The sequence below is a fragment of the Myxine glutinosa genome, chromosome 12 (genome assembly GCF_964187855.1).
Source record: "Myxine glutinosa chromosome 12, kmMyxGlut1.1, whole genome shotgun sequence".
Lineage (NCBI taxonomy): Eukaryota > Metazoa > Chordata > Myxini > Myxiniformes > Myxinidae > Myxine > Myxine glutinosa.
In genome coordinates this window covers 88,043,719-88,062,879 of record NC_136272.1, presented here as the reverse complement: position 1 = coordinate 88,062,879, position 19,161 = coordinate 88,043,719, and the positions used below count along the sequence as shown (strand labels likewise).

The 19,161-nt window shown below is 53.3% G+C and overlaps 1 protein-coding gene across 1 annotated transcript in view; it reads left to right on the top strand.

Annotated features, from left to right (window-relative positions):
• The first annotated feature begins 7,786 nt into the window (after window positions 1–7,786).
• Window positions 7,787–19,161, top strand: part of LOC137418790 (putative serine/threonine-protein kinase MARK-C) — a 137,027-nt gene continuing 125,652 nt past the window's right edge. The window contains exons 1-2 of the mRNA XM_078766071.1: window positions 7,787–7,887; window positions 8,060–8,112. Coding sequence (XP_078622197.1) covers window positions 7,849–7,887; window positions 8,060–8,112 — 92 coding nt within the window. The 5' untranslated portion in view covers window positions 7,787–7,848. The remainder of the gene's footprint in view (window positions 7,888–8,059; window positions 8,113–19,161) is intronic.

The following is a 19,161-nucleotide window of genomic DNA, read 5'->3' as shown; positions in this document are numbered from 1 at the left end:
GAACAGAGCTGGTTCACTCGTGACAGCGCCTCGCATCCAGATCCACAGCACCAAACGAACATGGTGGAACACTCAAACACCCACCTTTATACCCTTCACCACTCACCAACAAAACATACCAGATAATTCATACACACACATCCACACACATACACACACAACACCAACCAACCACCTACCCTTACAACATACACCACTCAACATGCAAAATCAGACACACTCATGCAAAAATTCATTCATGCAAAAACACACACCCTCACCCACTCACTCACTCACTCACATACACAAAATAAGAAATAATAATAGTAACAAAAAATATATAATATTAATAATAATAAACTACACACAACCAACCACCTACCCTTACCAACATGCACCACTCATGCAAACATGCAAACCCATTCATGCAAAACCACACCCACTCATGACCCACTCCTGCAACATATATACACACACACACACACACACACACACACACACACACACACACACACACACACACACACACACACACACACACACACACACACACACACACACAACCTATCCATCCAATTCTAATAGATATTCACGGTGCTTATCCCACTGAATCTGTGTCAAGGTACGGATATCTCGATTCTAAACAGATGATATGTGCATGGCACACCGATGGGGCGATTTCTGACACCTTTTCTATAGACATCGTCACAATTCACCTCTTTCATGGAAGACGCCATTGGTGGATAAATTTTGCACGAACTGTGACAATACTGGCTGATGATTGGCTGGGTGTAAATACTACTACCCCGCATTACCAAGTCACTGCACCCACTATGGCTATGCTACAATAAAATAGTGCTGATTAATTATTAGCGGAAATTACTTGGTGTTGGCCAAAATTCACCATTCCAACTTTTTATATTGATGAGAAAATATGTTCTGAAATGTATTCAAGCGAAGATAAGTTGCACCCTTTTAATGGAATGAAAGTGAACGAAAGTCAGACCTGCTCATGGCCTGCATGTCCGATTGAGCCAAAACTTTCAGGGTAGGAGTGACACCCATGCAGAATGTTTTTCTGATAATTGTGACGTCATAGGTCATGTGGTATGGCAGCCATCGTGGACTAAACGCAAATAAATAAATAAATAATTTCTCGGAAACCGCTGAATGTTTTGGGGGGAATAAAAAAATATTCGTGGTCTATGGAGGTCTATCGGGGGTCGAAGTGGATCCCGGTTGACCCTTAAAATAGGAATATTAAAGCGTGGCGTTACGCACGCTGCTTGTGAGCAAGGAGGAAGCGGACAAGCGGTAACATATAAACAAACGCCTTTATTGTAAGACTACACTGTAACACTGTACCGCTCCGGGCTGGGCGCCCGGTGTATATCATGAGGCCACGCCTACCCCTCGGACGTGGCCACCGCCCACTTGGTGCGTGGAATGATGTCACCACGCCAGTGGGCTTTTGTGTCCGCCACACGCGCCCCCCCAGAATTCCCGCGCACCTGGAGGGCCAGTTTGCGGGGCAGACGAATGACCCGGCCGAAGCGCCCCCTGGCGATCGGCGGCGTCCGGGGTGCAGGGATGCCAGGTGGGATGCCCCTGGCTGCTCCTGGGATGGGTGCAGGACCGGGGGGCGGCGTGGCGGCGGGGCTGGGCGGTGCCGGGGGTCCGCCCGCAGGAGGGCGGCCCCGACGTGGGGGTCGGGCCACTGGCGGTGGATGGTCCACATCGAGGTGGGCCGGCTTGAGGCGGTCTACCGAAACGCGGTCAGGAGTACCGCCGATGTCCAGGGTGAAGTGCTTCGCCCCGGTCTCCAGCACGCGGAAAGGCCCGTCGTACGGGGGCCGCAGTGGTGTCCGATGGGCATCGTGGCGGACGAAGACGTACTCCGCCGTGCGAAGCTCCGGGGCGACGTGCGTCGGTGGGTGCCCGTGGCATGCCGTTGGCACCGGGGCGAACCTCTGGGCGGTCTCTTGCAGAGCGGAGCGCTGCTGTGCCGCGGACCATGGTGCCATGGAGTCGGGGAGGAACTCGCCCGGCACCCGCAGCGGTTGCCCGAAGACCAACTCCGCCGCGGATGCGCGCAGGTCCTCCTTGGGCACCGTCCGGAGGCCCAGCAGGACCCAGGGGAGCCTGTCGACCCAGCCGCCGTCGCGGAGGGTGGCCCGGAGCGCGGCCTTCAATGAGCGGTGAAATCGCTCACACAGGCCGTTAGCCTGGGGGTGGTAGGCCGTGGTTCGGTGCAGCCGGACCCCGAGCCCCTGCGCAACCGCCCCCCCAGAGCTCCGAGGTGAACTGGGGGCCGCGGTCGGATGAGATGTCTGAGGGGGCGCCGAACCGGGCGACCCAGGTGGCGATGAAAGCCTGCGCGACATCGGCCGCCGTTGTCGACGCCAAGGGCACGGCCTCCGGCCACCGGGTGGTGCGGTCCACCATGGTGAGGACGTGGGTGAAACCCCGCGAGGGGGGCAGAGGTCCCACCAGGTCCACGTGGACGTGGTCAAACCGGCGTTCCGGCACCGTGAACGGGGCCAACGGGGCCTGGGTGTGCCGGTGCACCTTGGCGCGCTGGCACGCGAGGCATGTCCTGGCCCAGCCGCGGACGGCCTTCCGGAGGCCATGCCAGACGAACTTGTCGGCGATCAGCCTTTGGGAGGCCCTCGCGCCCGGGTGGGACAGGCCGTGGATGGCGTCAAACACCTGGCGCTGCCAGCCCGCGGGCACAATGGGGCGAGGACGCCCGAGGGAGACGTCGCACAAGAGGGCCGCGCCCGCGCCGTCGAACGGCACCTCGGTGACGCGGAGGCCCGTGACGGCGGTCCGCAAGGCCTGGACGTCGGGGTCAGCGGCCTGGTCCGCTGCCATCCGGGCATAGTCGATGCCGAGGTGGACTGTGTGGGCGACGGCCCGGGAAAGGCAATCCGCCACCGGGTTGTCCTTCCCCGCGACGTGCTGGATGTCCGTCGTGTACTCGGACACGGCCGAGAGGTGACGCTGCTGCCGGGCCGACCACGGCTCGGTGACCTTGCCCATCGCGAAGATCGGCTTGTGGTCGACGAAGGCAGTGAACGCCCGGCCCTCGAGCAGATGGCGGAAGTGCCTGACCGCCAAGTGAAGTCCGAGCAACTCGCGGTCGAAGGTACTGTAACGGCGTTCGGGCGGGCGAAGCTGCCGGCTAAAGAACGCCAGCGGTTGCCAAGCTCCACGCACCCATTGCTCGTGCACCGCGCCCACCGCGTAGTCCGAGGCATCGGTGGTGAGGGCGATCGGTGCATCGGGCGCCGGGTGCCGGGTGCGCGAGCATGGTGGCGTTAGCCAAGGCGAGCTTCGCGCCCGTGAACGCCGTGTCCATCTGCTCGGTCCAGGTAACGTCGCCTTTGCCCGGCTTACCTCGGAGAGCTTCGTGCAGGGGGCGCAGGAGCTGGGCGATACGGGGCAGGAACCGATGGTAAAGGTTCACCATGCCCAGGAACTCCTGCAGCCCTCTGATCATGCGGGGGCGCGGAAACCCCTTCACCGCCTCCACCTTGGCCGGCAGGGGGACGGCTCCGTGCCTGGTGACACGGTGCCCCAGAAAATCGATTGTGGCGGCGCCGAACCGGCACTTTGTGGGGTTCACAATCAGGCCATGCTGGCCCAGGCGTTCGAAGAGCGTGCGGAGGTGGCGTAGGTGCTCTTTGCGGGACGCGCTGGCGACGAGGATATCGTCCAGGTAGACGTAGACAAAATCCAAGTCGCGCAGGACGCTGTCCATCAGTCGCTGGAACGCCTGAGCCGCATTCTTCAGACCGAAGGGCATGCGCAGGAACTCGAAGAGTCCGAATGGCGTGATGACCGCCGTCTTCGGGACGTCCTCCGGCCTGACGGGGACCTGATGGTAGCCGCGTATGAGGTCCACCTTCGAGAAGAAGGACCTGCCCGCCAAACGGGCGGAAAAGTCCTGAATGTGGGGGACGGGGTAGCGGTCGGGAGTCGTGGCGTCATTGAGACGGCGATAGTCCCCGCACGGTCGCCATCCTCCGCCGGGCTTCGGCACGATGTGCAGCGGCGACGCCCAAGCGCTCTCTGAGCGCCGAACGATGCCGAGTCGCTCCAGGGTAGCGAACGCCGCTTTTGCCACCGCCAGCTTCGTCGGCTCGAGGCGGCGTGCCCGGGCGTAGACCGGTGGCTCGACGGTGGGGATGTGATGGGCCACCCCATGCTTGACGGCCCCCGCCAAGAAGGTGGGCCGCGTGAGGGCCGGGAAGCCGGCGAGGAGGCGGGTGAATGCGTCCGCTGCCGGAAGCGTACAGACCAACGTGGCCGGAACCGAATCGTTCGGCAAGCCGCTTGGCAAGCCGCTCGTTGAGCTGGGCAACGCACATGCGAGCGAGCTGAACGTCTCGGCCTGGACAAGCCGTCTGCGCTTGACGTCGACCAGGAGCCCATTAGCGCACAGGAAGTCCGCGCCAAGCAGTGCCATGGGCACGTCGGCGGTGACGAACGTCCATCGGAAAACCTGCCCTCCAAACCGCAGAGAGAGGCAGCGTTTTCCGTACGTACGGATGGGCGTCCCGTTCGCGGCAAGCAGCGCGGGGCCCCCACCCGCGGCGTGCTTGTCTGACGTGCCGGCGGGAATGACACTCACCTGTGCTCCCGTGTCGCACAGGTAACGGCGCCCGGAGAAGGTGTCCGTTATGAACAGCAGGCTGCTCGAACGGCCGGCGCTCATCGCCACAATTGAGCGCCGGCCCGGGCGTTTCCCGACCCGTTGAAGGAGCACGGCGGATGACACCGCCGAGCTTCGTGGCCGAACTTGGCGTGGAACCAGCACCAGGTGGTGGAGCTGGAGGAGCGCGGCTGGCTCCGCCAGGCCGGTGGAGTCGACGGGTTTCCCCGCGGTGGCGGTTTTCGCCGCGGCGGTGGGCGGGGCGTGGCGGCGTTCACGAGGTGCGTATCAGCATGCTGCTGAAACTCAGCGTGCTGTAGAAGATGATGCTGTGGAACAGCAGCGTCGAAGGCCGTGACGGCCACGCCAACGCTCGCCCGCGTGTCCGAAGCGGCCAAGTACTTGTCCGCCTCGGCCGCCAATGCTTGGGGTTCCGTTAGCCCGGTCCCGGCCAACGCGAGGCGAACCTGCGCTGGAAGTTGGCGACGGAAAAGCGCCCGGAATAGCGAACCGGGGGCTTCGTCGCCCAACAGTGACAGCATATGGTCCATTCGGACCGACGGGCACGTCTCACCGAGCTCGGGGAGATCCAGGAGGCGGTCGGCCCGTGCGTCGTCCGTGAGGCTGAACGTGGCTAGGAGTAGCCGCTTGAGTGCCTCGTACTTGTGGCTGTCCGGTGGGTGGCGAAGGACGGACACAACTCGAGCGGCCGTGCCGGGCCCGAGGGAGGCGACGACATGGCAGTAGCGCAGGTCGTCGTTGGTGAGGCGCCGAAGCTGAAATTGGGCTTCGGCTTGAACGAACCAGACCTCGGCCTGGGCCTCCCAAAATTCGGGAAGTTTAATCGCCATTGACTTGTCGTTGGCCATTGCAATGGCGTCGTGTTCGGAAGGATCGCTACGGCAGATCCAACGTCGAGGGTCACCAGTAAAGCGCGGCGTTACGCGCGCTGCTTGTGAGCAAGGAGGAAGCGGACAAGCGGTAACATATAAACGCCTTTATTGTAAGACTACACTGTAACACTGTACCACTCCGGGCTGGGCGCCCGGTGTATATCATGAGGCCACGCCTACCCCTCGGACGTGGCCACCGCCCACTTGGTGCGTGGAATGATGTCACCACGCCAGTGGGCTTTTGTGTCCGCCACAATATGCTTTTTCCGTTGAAACTGCACACGCTGTTTCAATGAAACTTGACCACAACTTTCATCATCGTGATGTACAAAAGTATGTTCATGGTACGATGAAAATTGAAGTTGGAGGTGGTCTACAAGGAGTCAAAGTGGGTGCAGATTTGACCCCCCCCCCCCTCAGTGGGTGCAGAAATAGAAATTTGCTTTCTTCTCAGAGACTACACGTACAATTCCGATGAAACTTGAGCACAACATTTAATACCCATGATGTCTTGGCATTAAAAAAGTCATGGCCAAAGGCTGTCTATGTGGGGAGAGGGGGGATGGGGGGTAGGATTGCCCCCGAAAATAGGTGTTTGCTTACTTCTCAGAAAGTACACACACAATCTATCTATAATTCCAGTAATCTCTGTGTGTGTGTGTGTGTGTGTGTGTGTGTGTGTGTGTGTGTGTGTGTGTGTGTGTGTGTGTGTGTGTGTGTGTGTGTGTGTGTGTGTGTGTGTCTGTGACCGCTGTTTCTCGACAACCACGTGTCCGATATACTTGAAACTTGCCAGATATATTGCTGGGGACCTGAGGATGTGCCTTTTCAAGGTTTCATATTAATTGGAGAAGTAGTTACCGAGCTATGTCCAAAAAACGATTCAACCAATCAGAGAGCAGCGAGCTATCACGTGTGCCGAACGTGGCGAACAGACTCTGCCTCGGACGGCACATTTGAGAGCGTATTCATTTATTTCACGTTGGCAAACTATGTTGGCGCTATGTTGGCGTTAAACTATGTTTTAAAACTAATTTGCGATTCATCGTAACTGCGATATGCGACCTTCCGGACAGTCAAATGAGGACGTCACTTCCGGACTTACGGATAGTCATAGTGACGCTGAACGTGGCGAGCAGACGCTGCCTCGGACTGCACATTTGAGAGCGTATTCATTTATTTGACGTTGCAATCTGTGTTGATTGTTGTAAGGTACGATCGATTGTAGTACACGTTTATAATAACTCTGCCGATACAGGCCCGATTAACTGCAGCGCCATCCGAGCTGCGGCATCGGGAGGGTGCCTGAGGATGTGCCTTTTCAAGGTTTCATATTAATCGGAGAAGTAGTTACCGAGCTATGGCGATTTATTTACCAACCGTTCGCTTTGGCTTTGCGAATGGACCAAACCATTTCATGTAAATAGAGGGGGGGGGGGGGGGGTTCTACCGTACTCGCAAGCCGTTCGCTTTGGCTTTGCGAATGGACCAAACCATTTCATGTAAATAGAGGGGGGGGGGGTTCTGTGGTCGTTACTGCCACGTGGTTTCAAAGTTTTTTTTTGTTGTTGTTGTTTGCACGCATGTTTTTTTGCACCCACGTACGGGCACGTCCTAGTACTGATAAAACGGTGAGCTTCAGTGAGGTTATTCTACCAGGTGAGCTTCCATGGGTATTGCCCCTGTTTTTAAAAATAGCATTATATTTTACACAATCTTTATTTAAACATATCACAATGTGTACACTTCAAAAAAAATCTATCGTAGTCATTATGGGCCCCTTCTGATCTCCCCCACTGATGTGCCAAAGGGTCCGTAGTAAACCATGCCCTGCAGCTCCAAACGTTACCCGATATGTAGAATGTAGATCTGCTGGTATATGTGTGACAATTGGAATAAAATGGAAATTTAGCATTGATTGGTTTTGAGAGTTTTTTCTATATCTGTGTATTGACAGCACTCCCCACTTTTAACTTTTTTTGCAGATAGAAAAGCGAATAAAACCACATATACTGTACTTAATGTCCAATTATTGAGCTGAGAGGGTTTCTTTTTCAGCTAAGAAAAAACTTTTGTGTTGTACACCATAAATTATTTCATGAGTTTTGAGTCAAACCTTGGATATGGCATCAGTGAGTGCTTGTTTGGAATATGCTTTTTATGCAAATGTAAGTATTCAATTGCAACGATTGTTTAGGATTCGGTCACAAATACATTTGTTTTGCTTCTTTGCAGATGTCACATGACAAGACTGACTTCAAAGTGGGAAAGAGTTCACCATCCTTTGCAAGGGAAACATTGGTTTCCCTTCTGACTGCAATGCTTCGGAAGGATCCAATGGAGAGGCTCACTATGAGGGTGAGGGATTGATAGTTTTCAACTGCAGTATGTTATTTGCATGATCAAGAATGTTCACACATGCTGGGATTGCTGACATCCTGTTATTGTGGATCAAAATGCAATTGCTCACCAGTGCAGGTGATTTCTGATCGTGTTTATATTTGAATCCAACACATCCATTGTTTTGCAGGATGTTGTGTACCACGCCTGGTTCGAGGAAAATACGCCGAAGAAATTTTCACGGTAACCGGCACTCCTTTTTTTCTCTTTTGACATCATCCATTCTTATAGTTTCTCTGCAAACTGGAGTCTCATGGAAGAGCATGGGATAGAGTACGTGAACATATAATAGGACAGCAGGGCATGTCTTGAACAAAATAAACATGAGCTTCCGGTTCCAGGTCCGAGTGCATTCGACTTGAATTGTGCCACATGTATTTCCAGTTTATCAAAGCTTAGGGTTCAGATGAGATCCGTTGTCTCTCCATGTTTGTAGCTCTGCCACCAACAGTGGGCATAGGTCATGTTTTTGTCACCCCTGTCTGTCTATTTGTTTGTTTGTCTGTGAACAGGATATCTCAAAGAGTTGTGGATGTATTCTGAGAAATTTGATGGAGAGGTTGAGTGTGTGACAAGGATGAAATGATCAAATTTTGGTGAAGATTTGGATCTGAGATTTTTAAAAGTGAGCTATTTCTGCAATTAAACAATTCTGTAAAAGCTATGTCCATCCATCAAAAATGAAGAAGAAGAACCACTAACTCACCGTGTTTAATTCTAAAGCGTTCCAAAGGGTAATTCCAATTGGTTCTGTTGTGGAACTAATTAATTTAGCCTTTATTGATAGACAGAAGACTCAATGATTAATGTCTACAAAATGTTCAAGATAATTGCTGATTTTTAATGAAACATTTTTTTTTTTTTTTTTTTTTTTTTTGTGTATACAAGATCGAGGCTCGTGAAAGAGCGAACATTAATCACACAGAAAGACAAACAGACACATAAAACAAATAACATCGGGAGCGGTAGACAAGATGGGGAGAGAGGGGGGAAGGACACAAAACACAACATTTGAGAGCAGGGACCGAGAGACATGGAGACATCGAGGGAACTGTGGGAGGGAGAGGGCTTTGGGGGGGAGGCATGGGAAGGGTGGGGGTGGGAGAGGTATAAAACATATGGACACTGCCAGGACTTCCAGGAAAGAAGTTGGAATTTCAAACAAGGTGGATCTGGGGTGAATTAGTGGGGGTAGAAAAGATCAAGGTTTTGGATGGGGGAAGATAAGAGATGGTGGTGAACAGCTGTTTTAAAGACCTGGAGGGAGGAGTGTGATTGAAGTGAGTGTGGGAGTTTCTTCCAGAGGCGGGAGAAAAGAGGAATGAAAGGGTGAAGGTGAGCAGAGAGCCGAGATTTCGGCAGTTTAACCATCAGAGGGTGGCTGGCAGATCTTGTGCGACCTGTAGGAATATTTGGGGGACAGAGCACAGAGAGAGCTGGGGGAGCAAGGCCGGAGAGGAGTCGGTAGAAGACAGAAAGACCACCTACCTGCCTGCGGTGAGTGAGTGAAAGGCCCTCAGAGATAGCTTCATCGCGGGAGATTCCAATGATTTTGAAAGCTTTGGATTCAACAGCGTGAAGCCGAGCCAGGTGTGAGGCAGGAGCACCAGCCCATAGGGGTGAACAGTATTCCATTGAGCTGCGGATGAAAGCCTTGTATGTGGTGAGGAGCTCAGGTGTGCCGAGGAAGGACTTCGCACGATGGAGGATGCCCAGTCGGCGACTGGCTTTGGAGGCCAGCTTGGAAATGTGGTTTTCCCAAGAAAGATCATGGCAGATAGTGAGACCCAAAAGCTTGAGCGACAGAACTTCTTGGAGAGGATTGTTGAGAAAGTAGATGGGAGGGTTGTCCAGTCGATCTTTTCGGAGAGACATAGTAAGAGAGTGAGATTTGTCAGGATTGAAAGACATGTTCCACTTGTTTGACCAGTCTGATTTTGTCCAGGTCTTCAGAGAGTGAGGAGGCTGCAGACTGCCGATCTGAGGGAAGAGGAATGGAGCGGCAGAGAGTGGAGTCATCAGCAAAGAGATAGGGAGGATTTTCCAGAGAGTCAGAGAGATCATTGATAAAGACCAGAAAAAGCACAGGGCCCAGCACACTGCCTTGGGGAACTCCAGCCTGAACAGGAAGGGGAGATGAGAGAAATCCATTCAGGGCCACACGTTGACTACGACCAGAGAGGAAGTCTGCAAGCCATGCATGGAGATTTCCATGGATACCATAGGAGGAGAGTTTGGTGAGCAGAGCTGGGTGCCAGACCCTATCGAAGGCACGTGATATGTCAAGGGAGACAGCTCTGATTTCCTGTTTGGCATTGAGGACCTCCATCCATTGTTGAGACAGCAGAAGCAGCATGTTCAGAGTAGAGTGACCTGGTCTGAAACCAAATTGATGATCAGAGATCAAGCCATTGGAGAAGAGGAAAGATTTCATATCTGAAGCAATGATGGATTCCATGACTTTGCTGATAATTGGGAGCAGGCTGATTGGTCTGTAGTTGCAAGGATCTGTTTTTGCACCTTTTCTGTGTAAAGCGGTAATGTTAGCTGATTTCCAGGATGCTGGCAGATGACCTTGAGCAAAAGATAGGGTGAAAAGAACAGAGAGCGGGTGAGATAGAGTGGCAGAGCAGGATTTTAGGACCCGTGGGCTGATGCCGTCTGGTCCAGTTGCAGAATCAGAGTCGAGGTTTGACAAAAACTCCTCCACCTTGTCAGGAGAGAAGGACACAGAGTTCAGGAGCAGTTGGGTTCGACTGGGAAAGGTGGGAACAGAGAGAGATGGGTTTGGGACTAAGGATTTTGAGGCAAACACAGAGTTGAGGCATTCGGCTTTGTCACGTGCGATGTCAACTGTGTGGCCATTTGAGGTAAGGGAGGGGATGGAGGGGGAACAAACACCAGAAACGGATTTGACCAGACGCCACCAGGATTTGGAGGAAGGAGACAGGTTTGAGAGTTCAATCTTGAGTGTGGAGAGATAGTGCTTCCTGGCACGCCTGAGGGTAGAAACACACTTGTTTCGAGCTTGGTGGAAGGAACTGAAATTGCCTTCAGTTGGATTAGCCTTCCAAGAGGCAAAGGCAAGTTGTTTCAGGGCAACTGCCTCACCACAAGATTCAGTGTACCATGGATGGGAGGAAGGGTAAGACAACTGAAGGCGAGATGGGATAAATCTGTGCATGAGAGAGATCAGTTTGCTTTGGAAGAATTCCCAGGAAGAATTTATGTCAGAGGCAGTGGAGATGGGAGACCAATCCAGACGATTGATGGGTGCTTGAAGACCGTCCCAGTCGGCCTGAGTGAAATGCCAGACTCGCCGACGCTGAGGAGGCTCTCTGAGAATGGCCAGAGAGATGTCCACTTTGACAAGCACACGATCAGAAGAACCGATTGGAGCAGAAGAAGAGCAGCAGACATTAGCAGGGAAGTTTGTCATAAACAAGTCTAGAAGAGAAGATACTCCATTGGCTGAGATCCGGGTCGGGAAATTGACAGATTGTGTCAATCCCAGTGAGTCACAGAAGTCCTTTGCTGAGGTGCCATGACTGGTGAGAGAGGAACCCACACCCAACCAGGTGGCATGATGACAGTTGAAGTCACCACATATGAGGAAGAGAGAGTTGGGATGAGTGGATAGAAGTTGGTCCATGTTGTCAGACAGTGAAATGTAGATGGAGTCATCACTGTTTGGGGGACGGTACAGAACACATATGAACAAAAGGTGGGAGCGGAGAGGAAGCCGTAGCCAGAGGTACTCCTGGGGGTGAGGAGGAAAGAGGGCAGTGCAAGGAGAGTGAGGAAGAGAGTTTTTGATAAAGATAGCCACCCCACCACCAGGCCGAGGCTCAGGTCTATCATACTGGAGGAGGGAGTAACCAGGAAGAGATATTAAGGAATCGGAGACATCTTGAGGGAGGAAAGTCTCTGTTAAGCAGATCAAGTCTGGATTGTCAGAAGCAACCTGGATGGAGAGATCAGTCAGGTTTGAGCGAAGGCCCCGGATGTTTGAGGTCCATACCGTTAATGAAGAGAGAGGGGGAGCATCAGGTGCAGGACAGGGGAGGGGAGGAGTAGGGTAAGATGAAGGATGAGAGGGGGAGGTAGGGAGAGCAGTTGATAGTGTGTCAGATATTGCAGAAGAGTTCCAAGAAAGGGAAGGATGAGGAGGATGAAAGGTTTGATGGTGAAGGGATGAGGCACAGTGAGGGGTTGTTTGAGGGGGGGGCAGAGGAAAGTAGAAGGTTTGGGGGGGTGGAGGTATGAGATAGAAGGGAGACGAAGTGGGGAGGAGGCAACTTGGAGGAGGAGGGGGGAGGAGGGAGAATTGGAGAGGAATGGTATGTGGGGAGAATTGAATGGGAGGGTTTGGGGGGGAGTTTTGAAGGGGATGAGTGAGGGGGGAGTTTAGGAGGGGAGGCGCAAGGGGGGAGTTTTGGAGGGAAGGGGCAAGGGGGAAGTTTAGAAGTGGAGGGGCAAGGGGGGAGTTTAGGAGTGTAGGGGCAAGGGGGGGATTTGGAGGGGAGGGGAAAGGGGGGAGTTTAGGAGGGGAAGGGCAAGGGGGGAGTTCAGGAGTGGAGGGGCAAGGGGGGGATTTGGAGGGGAGGGGCAAGGGGGGAGTTTAGGAGGGGAAAGGCAAGGGGGGAGTTCAGGAGTGGAGGGGCAAGGGGGGAGTTTAGAAAGTGGATGATTAATGAAAGACGAACATTGATAACAAATTGGGTTTGTTGTGATTTTCAAGTTAGCAATCCGATTCAGAACGATGGAGGAGGGATGGAATGAATGTGAATTTAGACCATTTAGTGAGGGAGACGTATAAGCCCCCCCAGATTCCAATGATTCTGAAAGCTTTGGATTCAACAGCGTGAAGCCGAGCCAGGTGTGAGGCAGGAGGACATGCAGCACCCCCCCCCCCAGCCCCAACGACACTCCCCCCCCCCCCCCACCAGCATGCCACCCGGCCCCCGAAACCTCCCCCATGCACACCCCACTCCAGCAACCGCCGCCGAGTCCGATCCACCCTCCCCACCCAACACGTCTCCGATGCAGCAAAATGCCCCCACACCCCCCAGCCCCACGCCGGCATGGAGGACTTTTCTGTGGTTACAAAAAGATATACATCAAAGGACTTCAAAAAACCACTTGGTAAGAATCCAACTCCAGAAAAGAACACACACACACACACACACACACACACACACACACACACACACACACACACACACACACACACACACACACACACACACACAATTATTTCAAAGCAAAATCCTGAAGCATTTGTGCAGTACAGCCTTTCTTATACTTGTGAAGGAAAAGAGAATGGGGCTGGGCTGAGGGGAAGAGAGAGGAAGGGGTAACGAGATAAGAAAAGTTCCAAGAGATTCAAGCGTGATGAAGGCAAACTGGTTTTTCCATTCTTTTCATCATGGGAGAGGTTTTGGGTTACAGGAAATACAAATCAGTTATTGTGAAGCATGCAGTTATAATATAATACATTTGCCCATTTTGTCTCAGAACATTCCCATAACTTGCATCGAATTAATAGAGCATTAACTCACAGTTGTGTAAGCCTACAAAAAAGTGTGTGATTTCATTCCAACAGGGAACGTGGACTCAGTTCCCAGGCCATTATCTGTCCTCAAAGGGAGAAAGGAATGTTTTCATCAGTTACACATGTTAACACCTTGCAATATAGTTTCAGAACAACAATACAACAACAACAACAGAACATGCATTTTAAAGGCCATTTTCCCTGCTAGAGCGGGGGTTAGCCTTCTGGTCCCCACGACAATCCCCTCCATCCCACCCCATCCTCCGCATCTCCCCCCGTCAACCCCCCCCCCCCCCACCCGAACCCCTTCCTCCACCATCCCCAGCCAAGTCCCTCTCGGTCCCCCCCCCCCCCCCGCCCTCCACCCCCTCCACATTCATCCCCATCACTCCCCTCAACCAGCCACCCCCATTCCCCCTCAACACACGACCAAACCACCTCAACCCGCCCCTCCCCACAGCATCAACCACAGGCTCCACCGCCACCATCCCTCGCAATCCACCACACGTCCTCTCCCCCAACGACACTCCGCACATCCATCGAACCACCCGCATCCCCACCCCCCCCCACCCAACCTTCGCCACTGCTCCACGTTCACCACCCATGCCTCTCTCCCACAAACCACAACACCTCTCACACATGCAGCACCCCCCCCCCCCAGCCCCAACGACACTCCCCCCCCCCCACCAGCATGCCACCCAGCCCCCGAAACCTCCCCCATGCATACCCCACTCCAGCAACCGCCGCCGAGTCCGATCCACCCTCCCCACCCAACACATCTCCGATGCAGCAAGATGCCCCCACACCCCCCAGCCCCACGCCGTCTCCAAGATCCAACCCAACACCTCCTCCATCTGCAGCCCCCCCCCCCCCCCCCCCGCGCACACCCCACACCTTGATGCAGCCGCCACACTGGCCAACGACCCTCCCAGACCACCACACCCCTGATGAACCCACTCAGCGCACACCGCACACCGAATGGAGTCCACTCTGACACCCCCCCCCCCCCCCCACACACAGCACAGAGCCACCCCCCACCTCTTCCCACTCCACCACACGCTCCACACCACCCGCCACCACCCCCGTCCCTCCGATACCCACCTTCAGACCCCCTGTCTCCACACATTCCCCCCACCCGCCCATCCCCTCCTCCAGTCCATCTACACCCTCCGCAATCAACACCAGATCATCTGCACACAACAACTCCCACGGCAAACCCTCCCCCACGCTCCGTGCCAGCACCTGCACCACAGCCACAAACAGCAGCGGACCCAGCACCGACCCCCGATGCACTCCCACCCCCATCTCAAACTCACCACTGTTCCCGCCCCCCGTCCCCACAGCTGTGCGCGCTACCCCGTACACCGCCATCACCACTCTGATCAACCACCCCCACCCCCAAGCCCCCCAACGCCCATGTCGATACTTTGCGTGGAACCCTATCGAATGCTTTCTCCAGATCAACAAACCCAAGAAACAACCTCTTCCTCTTCTCCATGTACTTCTCCTGCAACTGCCTCACAATGAAAAGCTCGTCTGTCGTTCCTCTTCCTGGCATAAATCCAAACTGCATTTCGTCGATCTTCACTTTCTTCCTTATCCTCCTCTCCAACACCCTTTCCAATACCTTCAATCCATGCTCCAATAACTTTATCGCTCGGTACGAGCCACACTCCAGAGGGTCACCTTTCCCCTTGTATAGAGGGACGAGGGTACTCAGTTCCCAATCCACTGGAATGCGGCCTTCTTTCACCACCAGATTTTTTTTTTTTTTTTTTTTTTTTTTTTTTTTGTATACCAGATCGAGGCTCGTGAAAGAGCGAACATTAATTACACAGAAAGACAAACCGACACATAAAACATATAACATAGGGAGCGGTAGACAAGATGGGGAGAGAGGGGGAAGGACACAAACACAACATTTGAGAGCAGGGACCGAGAGACATGGAGACATCGAGAGATCTGAGAGAGGGCGAGGGCTTTGGGGGGGGGGGGGGGCAGTGGGAGAGGTATAAAACATATGGACACTGCCAGGACTTCCAGGAAAGAAGTTGGAATTTCAAACAAGGTGGATCTGGGGTGAATTAGCGGGGGTAGAAAAGATCAAGGTTTTGGATGGGGGAAGATAAGAGATGGTGGTGAACAGCTGTTTTAAAGACCTGGAGGGAGGAGTGGGATTGAAGGGAGTGGGGGAGTTTGTTCCAGAGGCGGGAGAAAAGAGGAATGAAAGAGTGAAGGTGAGCGGAGAGCCGAGATTTCGGCAGTTTAACCATCAGAGGGTTGCTGGCAGATCTTGTGCGACCTGTAGGAATATTTGGGGGACAGAGCACAGAGAGAGCTGGGGGTGCAAGGCCGGAGAGGAGTCGGTAGAAGACAGAAAGACCACCTACCTGCCTGCGGTGAGTGAGTGAAAGGCCCTCAGAGATAGCTTCATCGCGGGAGATTCCAATAATTCTGAAAGCTTTGGTTTCAACAGCGTGAAGCCGAGCTAGGTGTGAGGCAGGAGCACCGGCCCATAGGGGAGAACAGTATTCCATTGAGCTGCGGATGAAAGCCTTGTATGTGGTGAGGAGCTCAGGTGTGCCGAGGAAGGACTTCGCACGACGGAGGATGCCCAGTCGGCGACTGGCTTTGGAGGCCAGCTTGGAAATGTGGTTTTCCCAAGAAAGATCATGGCAGATAGTGAGACCCAAAATCTTGAGCGACAGAACTTCTTGGAGAGGATTGTTGAGAAAGTAGATGGGAGGGTTGTCCAGTCGATCTTTTCGGAGAGACATAGTAAGAGTGTGAGATTTGTCAGGATTGAAAGATATGTTCCACTTGTTTGACCAGTCTGTGATTTTGTCCAGGTCTTCAGAGAGTGAGGAGGCAGCAGACTGCCGATCTGAGGGAAGAGGAATGGAGCGGCAGAGAGTGGAGTCATCAGCAAAGAGATAGAGAGGATTTTCGAGAGAGTCAGAGAGATCATTGATGAAGACCAGAAAAAGCACGGGGCCCAGAACACTGCCTTGGGGAACTCCAGCCTGAACAGGAAGAGGAGATGAGAGAAACCCATTCAGGGCCACACGTTGACGACTAGAGAGGAAGTCCGCCAGCCATGCGTGGAGATTTCCATGGATACCAAAGGAGGAGAGTTTGGTGAGCAGAGCGGGGTGCCAGACCGTGTCGAAGGCATGTGATATGTCGAGGGAGACAGCTCTAATTTCCTGTTTGGCATTGAGGACCTCCATCCATTGTTGAGACAGCAGAAGCAGCATGTCCAGAGTAGAGTGACCTGGTCTGAAACCAAATTGATGATCAGAGATCAAGCCATTGGAGAAGAGGAAAGATTTCATATCAGAAGCAATGATGGATTCCATGACTTTGCTGATAATTGGGAGAAGGCTGATTGGTCTGTAGTTGCTAGGATCTGTTTTTGCACCTTTTTTGTGCAAAGCGGTGATGTTGGCTGATTTCCAAGCAGATGGCAGTTGACCTTGAGCAAAAGAGAGGGTGAAGAGAACAGAGAGAGGGTGAGATAGAGCAGCAGAGCAGGATTTTAGGACCCGTGGGCTGATGCCGTCGGGTCCAGTTGCAGAATCAGAGTCGAGGGTTGACAGAAACTTTTCCACCTTGTCAGGAGGAAAGGACACGGAGTCCAGGAGCAGCAGGGTACGACTGGGTATGGTGGGTACAGAGAGGGATGGGTTTGGGACACAAGATTTAGAGGCAAACACAGAGTTGAGGCATTCAGCTTTTTCACGTGCGGAGTCAGCTGTGTAGCCGTTTGAGGTAAGGGAGGGGATGGAGGGGGAACAAACACCAGAAACGGATTTGACCAGACGCCACCAGGATTTGGAAGAGGGAGACAGATAAGAGAGTTCGGTCTTGAGAACGGAGAGATATTGTTTCCTGGCTCTCCTGAGGGTGGACACACACTTGTTTCGGGCTTTGTGAAAGGAAATGAGATTTCCTTCCGTTGGATTTGCTTTCCAGGAGACGAAGGCAAGTTGTTTCTGGGCAACAGCCTCACCACAAGATTCCGTGTACCATGGACGGGAGGAAGGGTATGACAACTGAAGACGAGATGGGATAAATCTGTGCATGAGAGAGAGCAATTTACTTTGGAAGAATTCCCAGGATGAGTTGATGTCAGAGGTGGTAGAGATGGGAGACCAGTCCAGATGATTGATGGCTGCTTGAAGACCGTGCCAGTTGGCCTGAGTGAAATGCCAGACTCGTCGACGCTGAGCAGGCTCCCTGAGGATGGTCAGAGAGATGTCCACTTTAACAAGGACATGATCAGATGATCCGATCGGAGCAGAAGAAGAGCAGCAGACATTTTCAGGGAAGTTAGTCATAACCAAGTCCAGAAGAGAAGATGTTCCGTTGACTGAGATCCGGGTCGGGAAATTGACAGATTGTGTCAGTCCCAGTGAGTCGCAGAAGTCCTTTGCTGAGGAGCCATGGCTGGTGAGAGAGGTACCCACACCCAGCCAACTGGCATGATGACAGTTGAAATCACCACATATGAGGAAGAGAGAGTTGGGATGAGTAGTTAGAAGTTGGTCCATATCATCAGACAGCGAGATGTAGATGGAGTCATCACTGTTTGGTGGACGGTACAACACACATATGAACAAGAGGTGGGAGCGAAGGGGAAGCCGTAGCCAGAGGTATTCCTGGGGGTGGGGTGGAGAGAGTGCAGTGCAGGGCGAGTGAGGAAGAGAGTTTTTGATAAAGATAGCAACCCCGCCTCCAGGACGAGGCTCAGGTCTATCATACCGGAGGAGGGAGTAGCCCGGGAGAGATACTATGGAATCAGAGACATCATAAAGGAGGAAAGTTTCTGTTAAGCAGATCACGTCTGGTTTGACAGAAGCAACCTGTATGGAGAGATCAGTTAAGTTTGAACGAAGGCCCCGGATGTTTGAGGTCCATACCGTTAATGAAGAGGAAGGGGGAGCATCAGATACAGAACAGGGGGGAGGAGGGGTAGGGTAAGAGGTGGAAGAGATAGGGAGAGCTGTTGAAGGTGTGTCAGAGATTTCAGAATAGCTCGGAGAAAGGGAAGGATGGGGCGGACAAAAGGTTTGATGGTGATTGGGTGAGCCACAATGAGGTGTTATTTGAGGAGGGGGAAGAGCGAGGCAGAAGGTTGGGGGAGATGGAGGTGAGAGTTTGAAGGGGGAAGAAGCGGGGAGGACGCTTTGAGGAGGGGGAGTGAGAGGGGGGAAATTGAGAAGCAATGAGGGTGGGGAGATTTGAAGGGGAGGGGTGAGGGGGGAGTTTGGGAGGGAAGGGACAAGGGGAGGGATTTGAAAGGGATGGGATATGGGGGAGATTTGGAGGGGAGGGGTGAGGCAGGAGTCTAGGAGGGGAGGGGCGAGGGGGCGTCTTGGCGGGGAGGGGTGAGGGGGTAGTTTAGGAGGGAGGGGGCAAGGGGGGAGATTTGAAAGGGATGGGTGATGGGGAAGATTTGGAGGGGAGGGGTGATGGGGAAGATTTGGAGGGGAGGAGTTATGGGGAAGATTTGGAGGGGAGGGGTGAGATTGGATTTTTGAAAGTGTACGATTTATGGGAAACGAACATTTATTGCAAAATGAGTTTCTTGTGACCTTCGAGTTAAAAATACGTTTAAGGACGCTGGATGGAGGATGGAGTGCAGGAGAGTTTAGGGAATGTAGAAAAAAGGCACT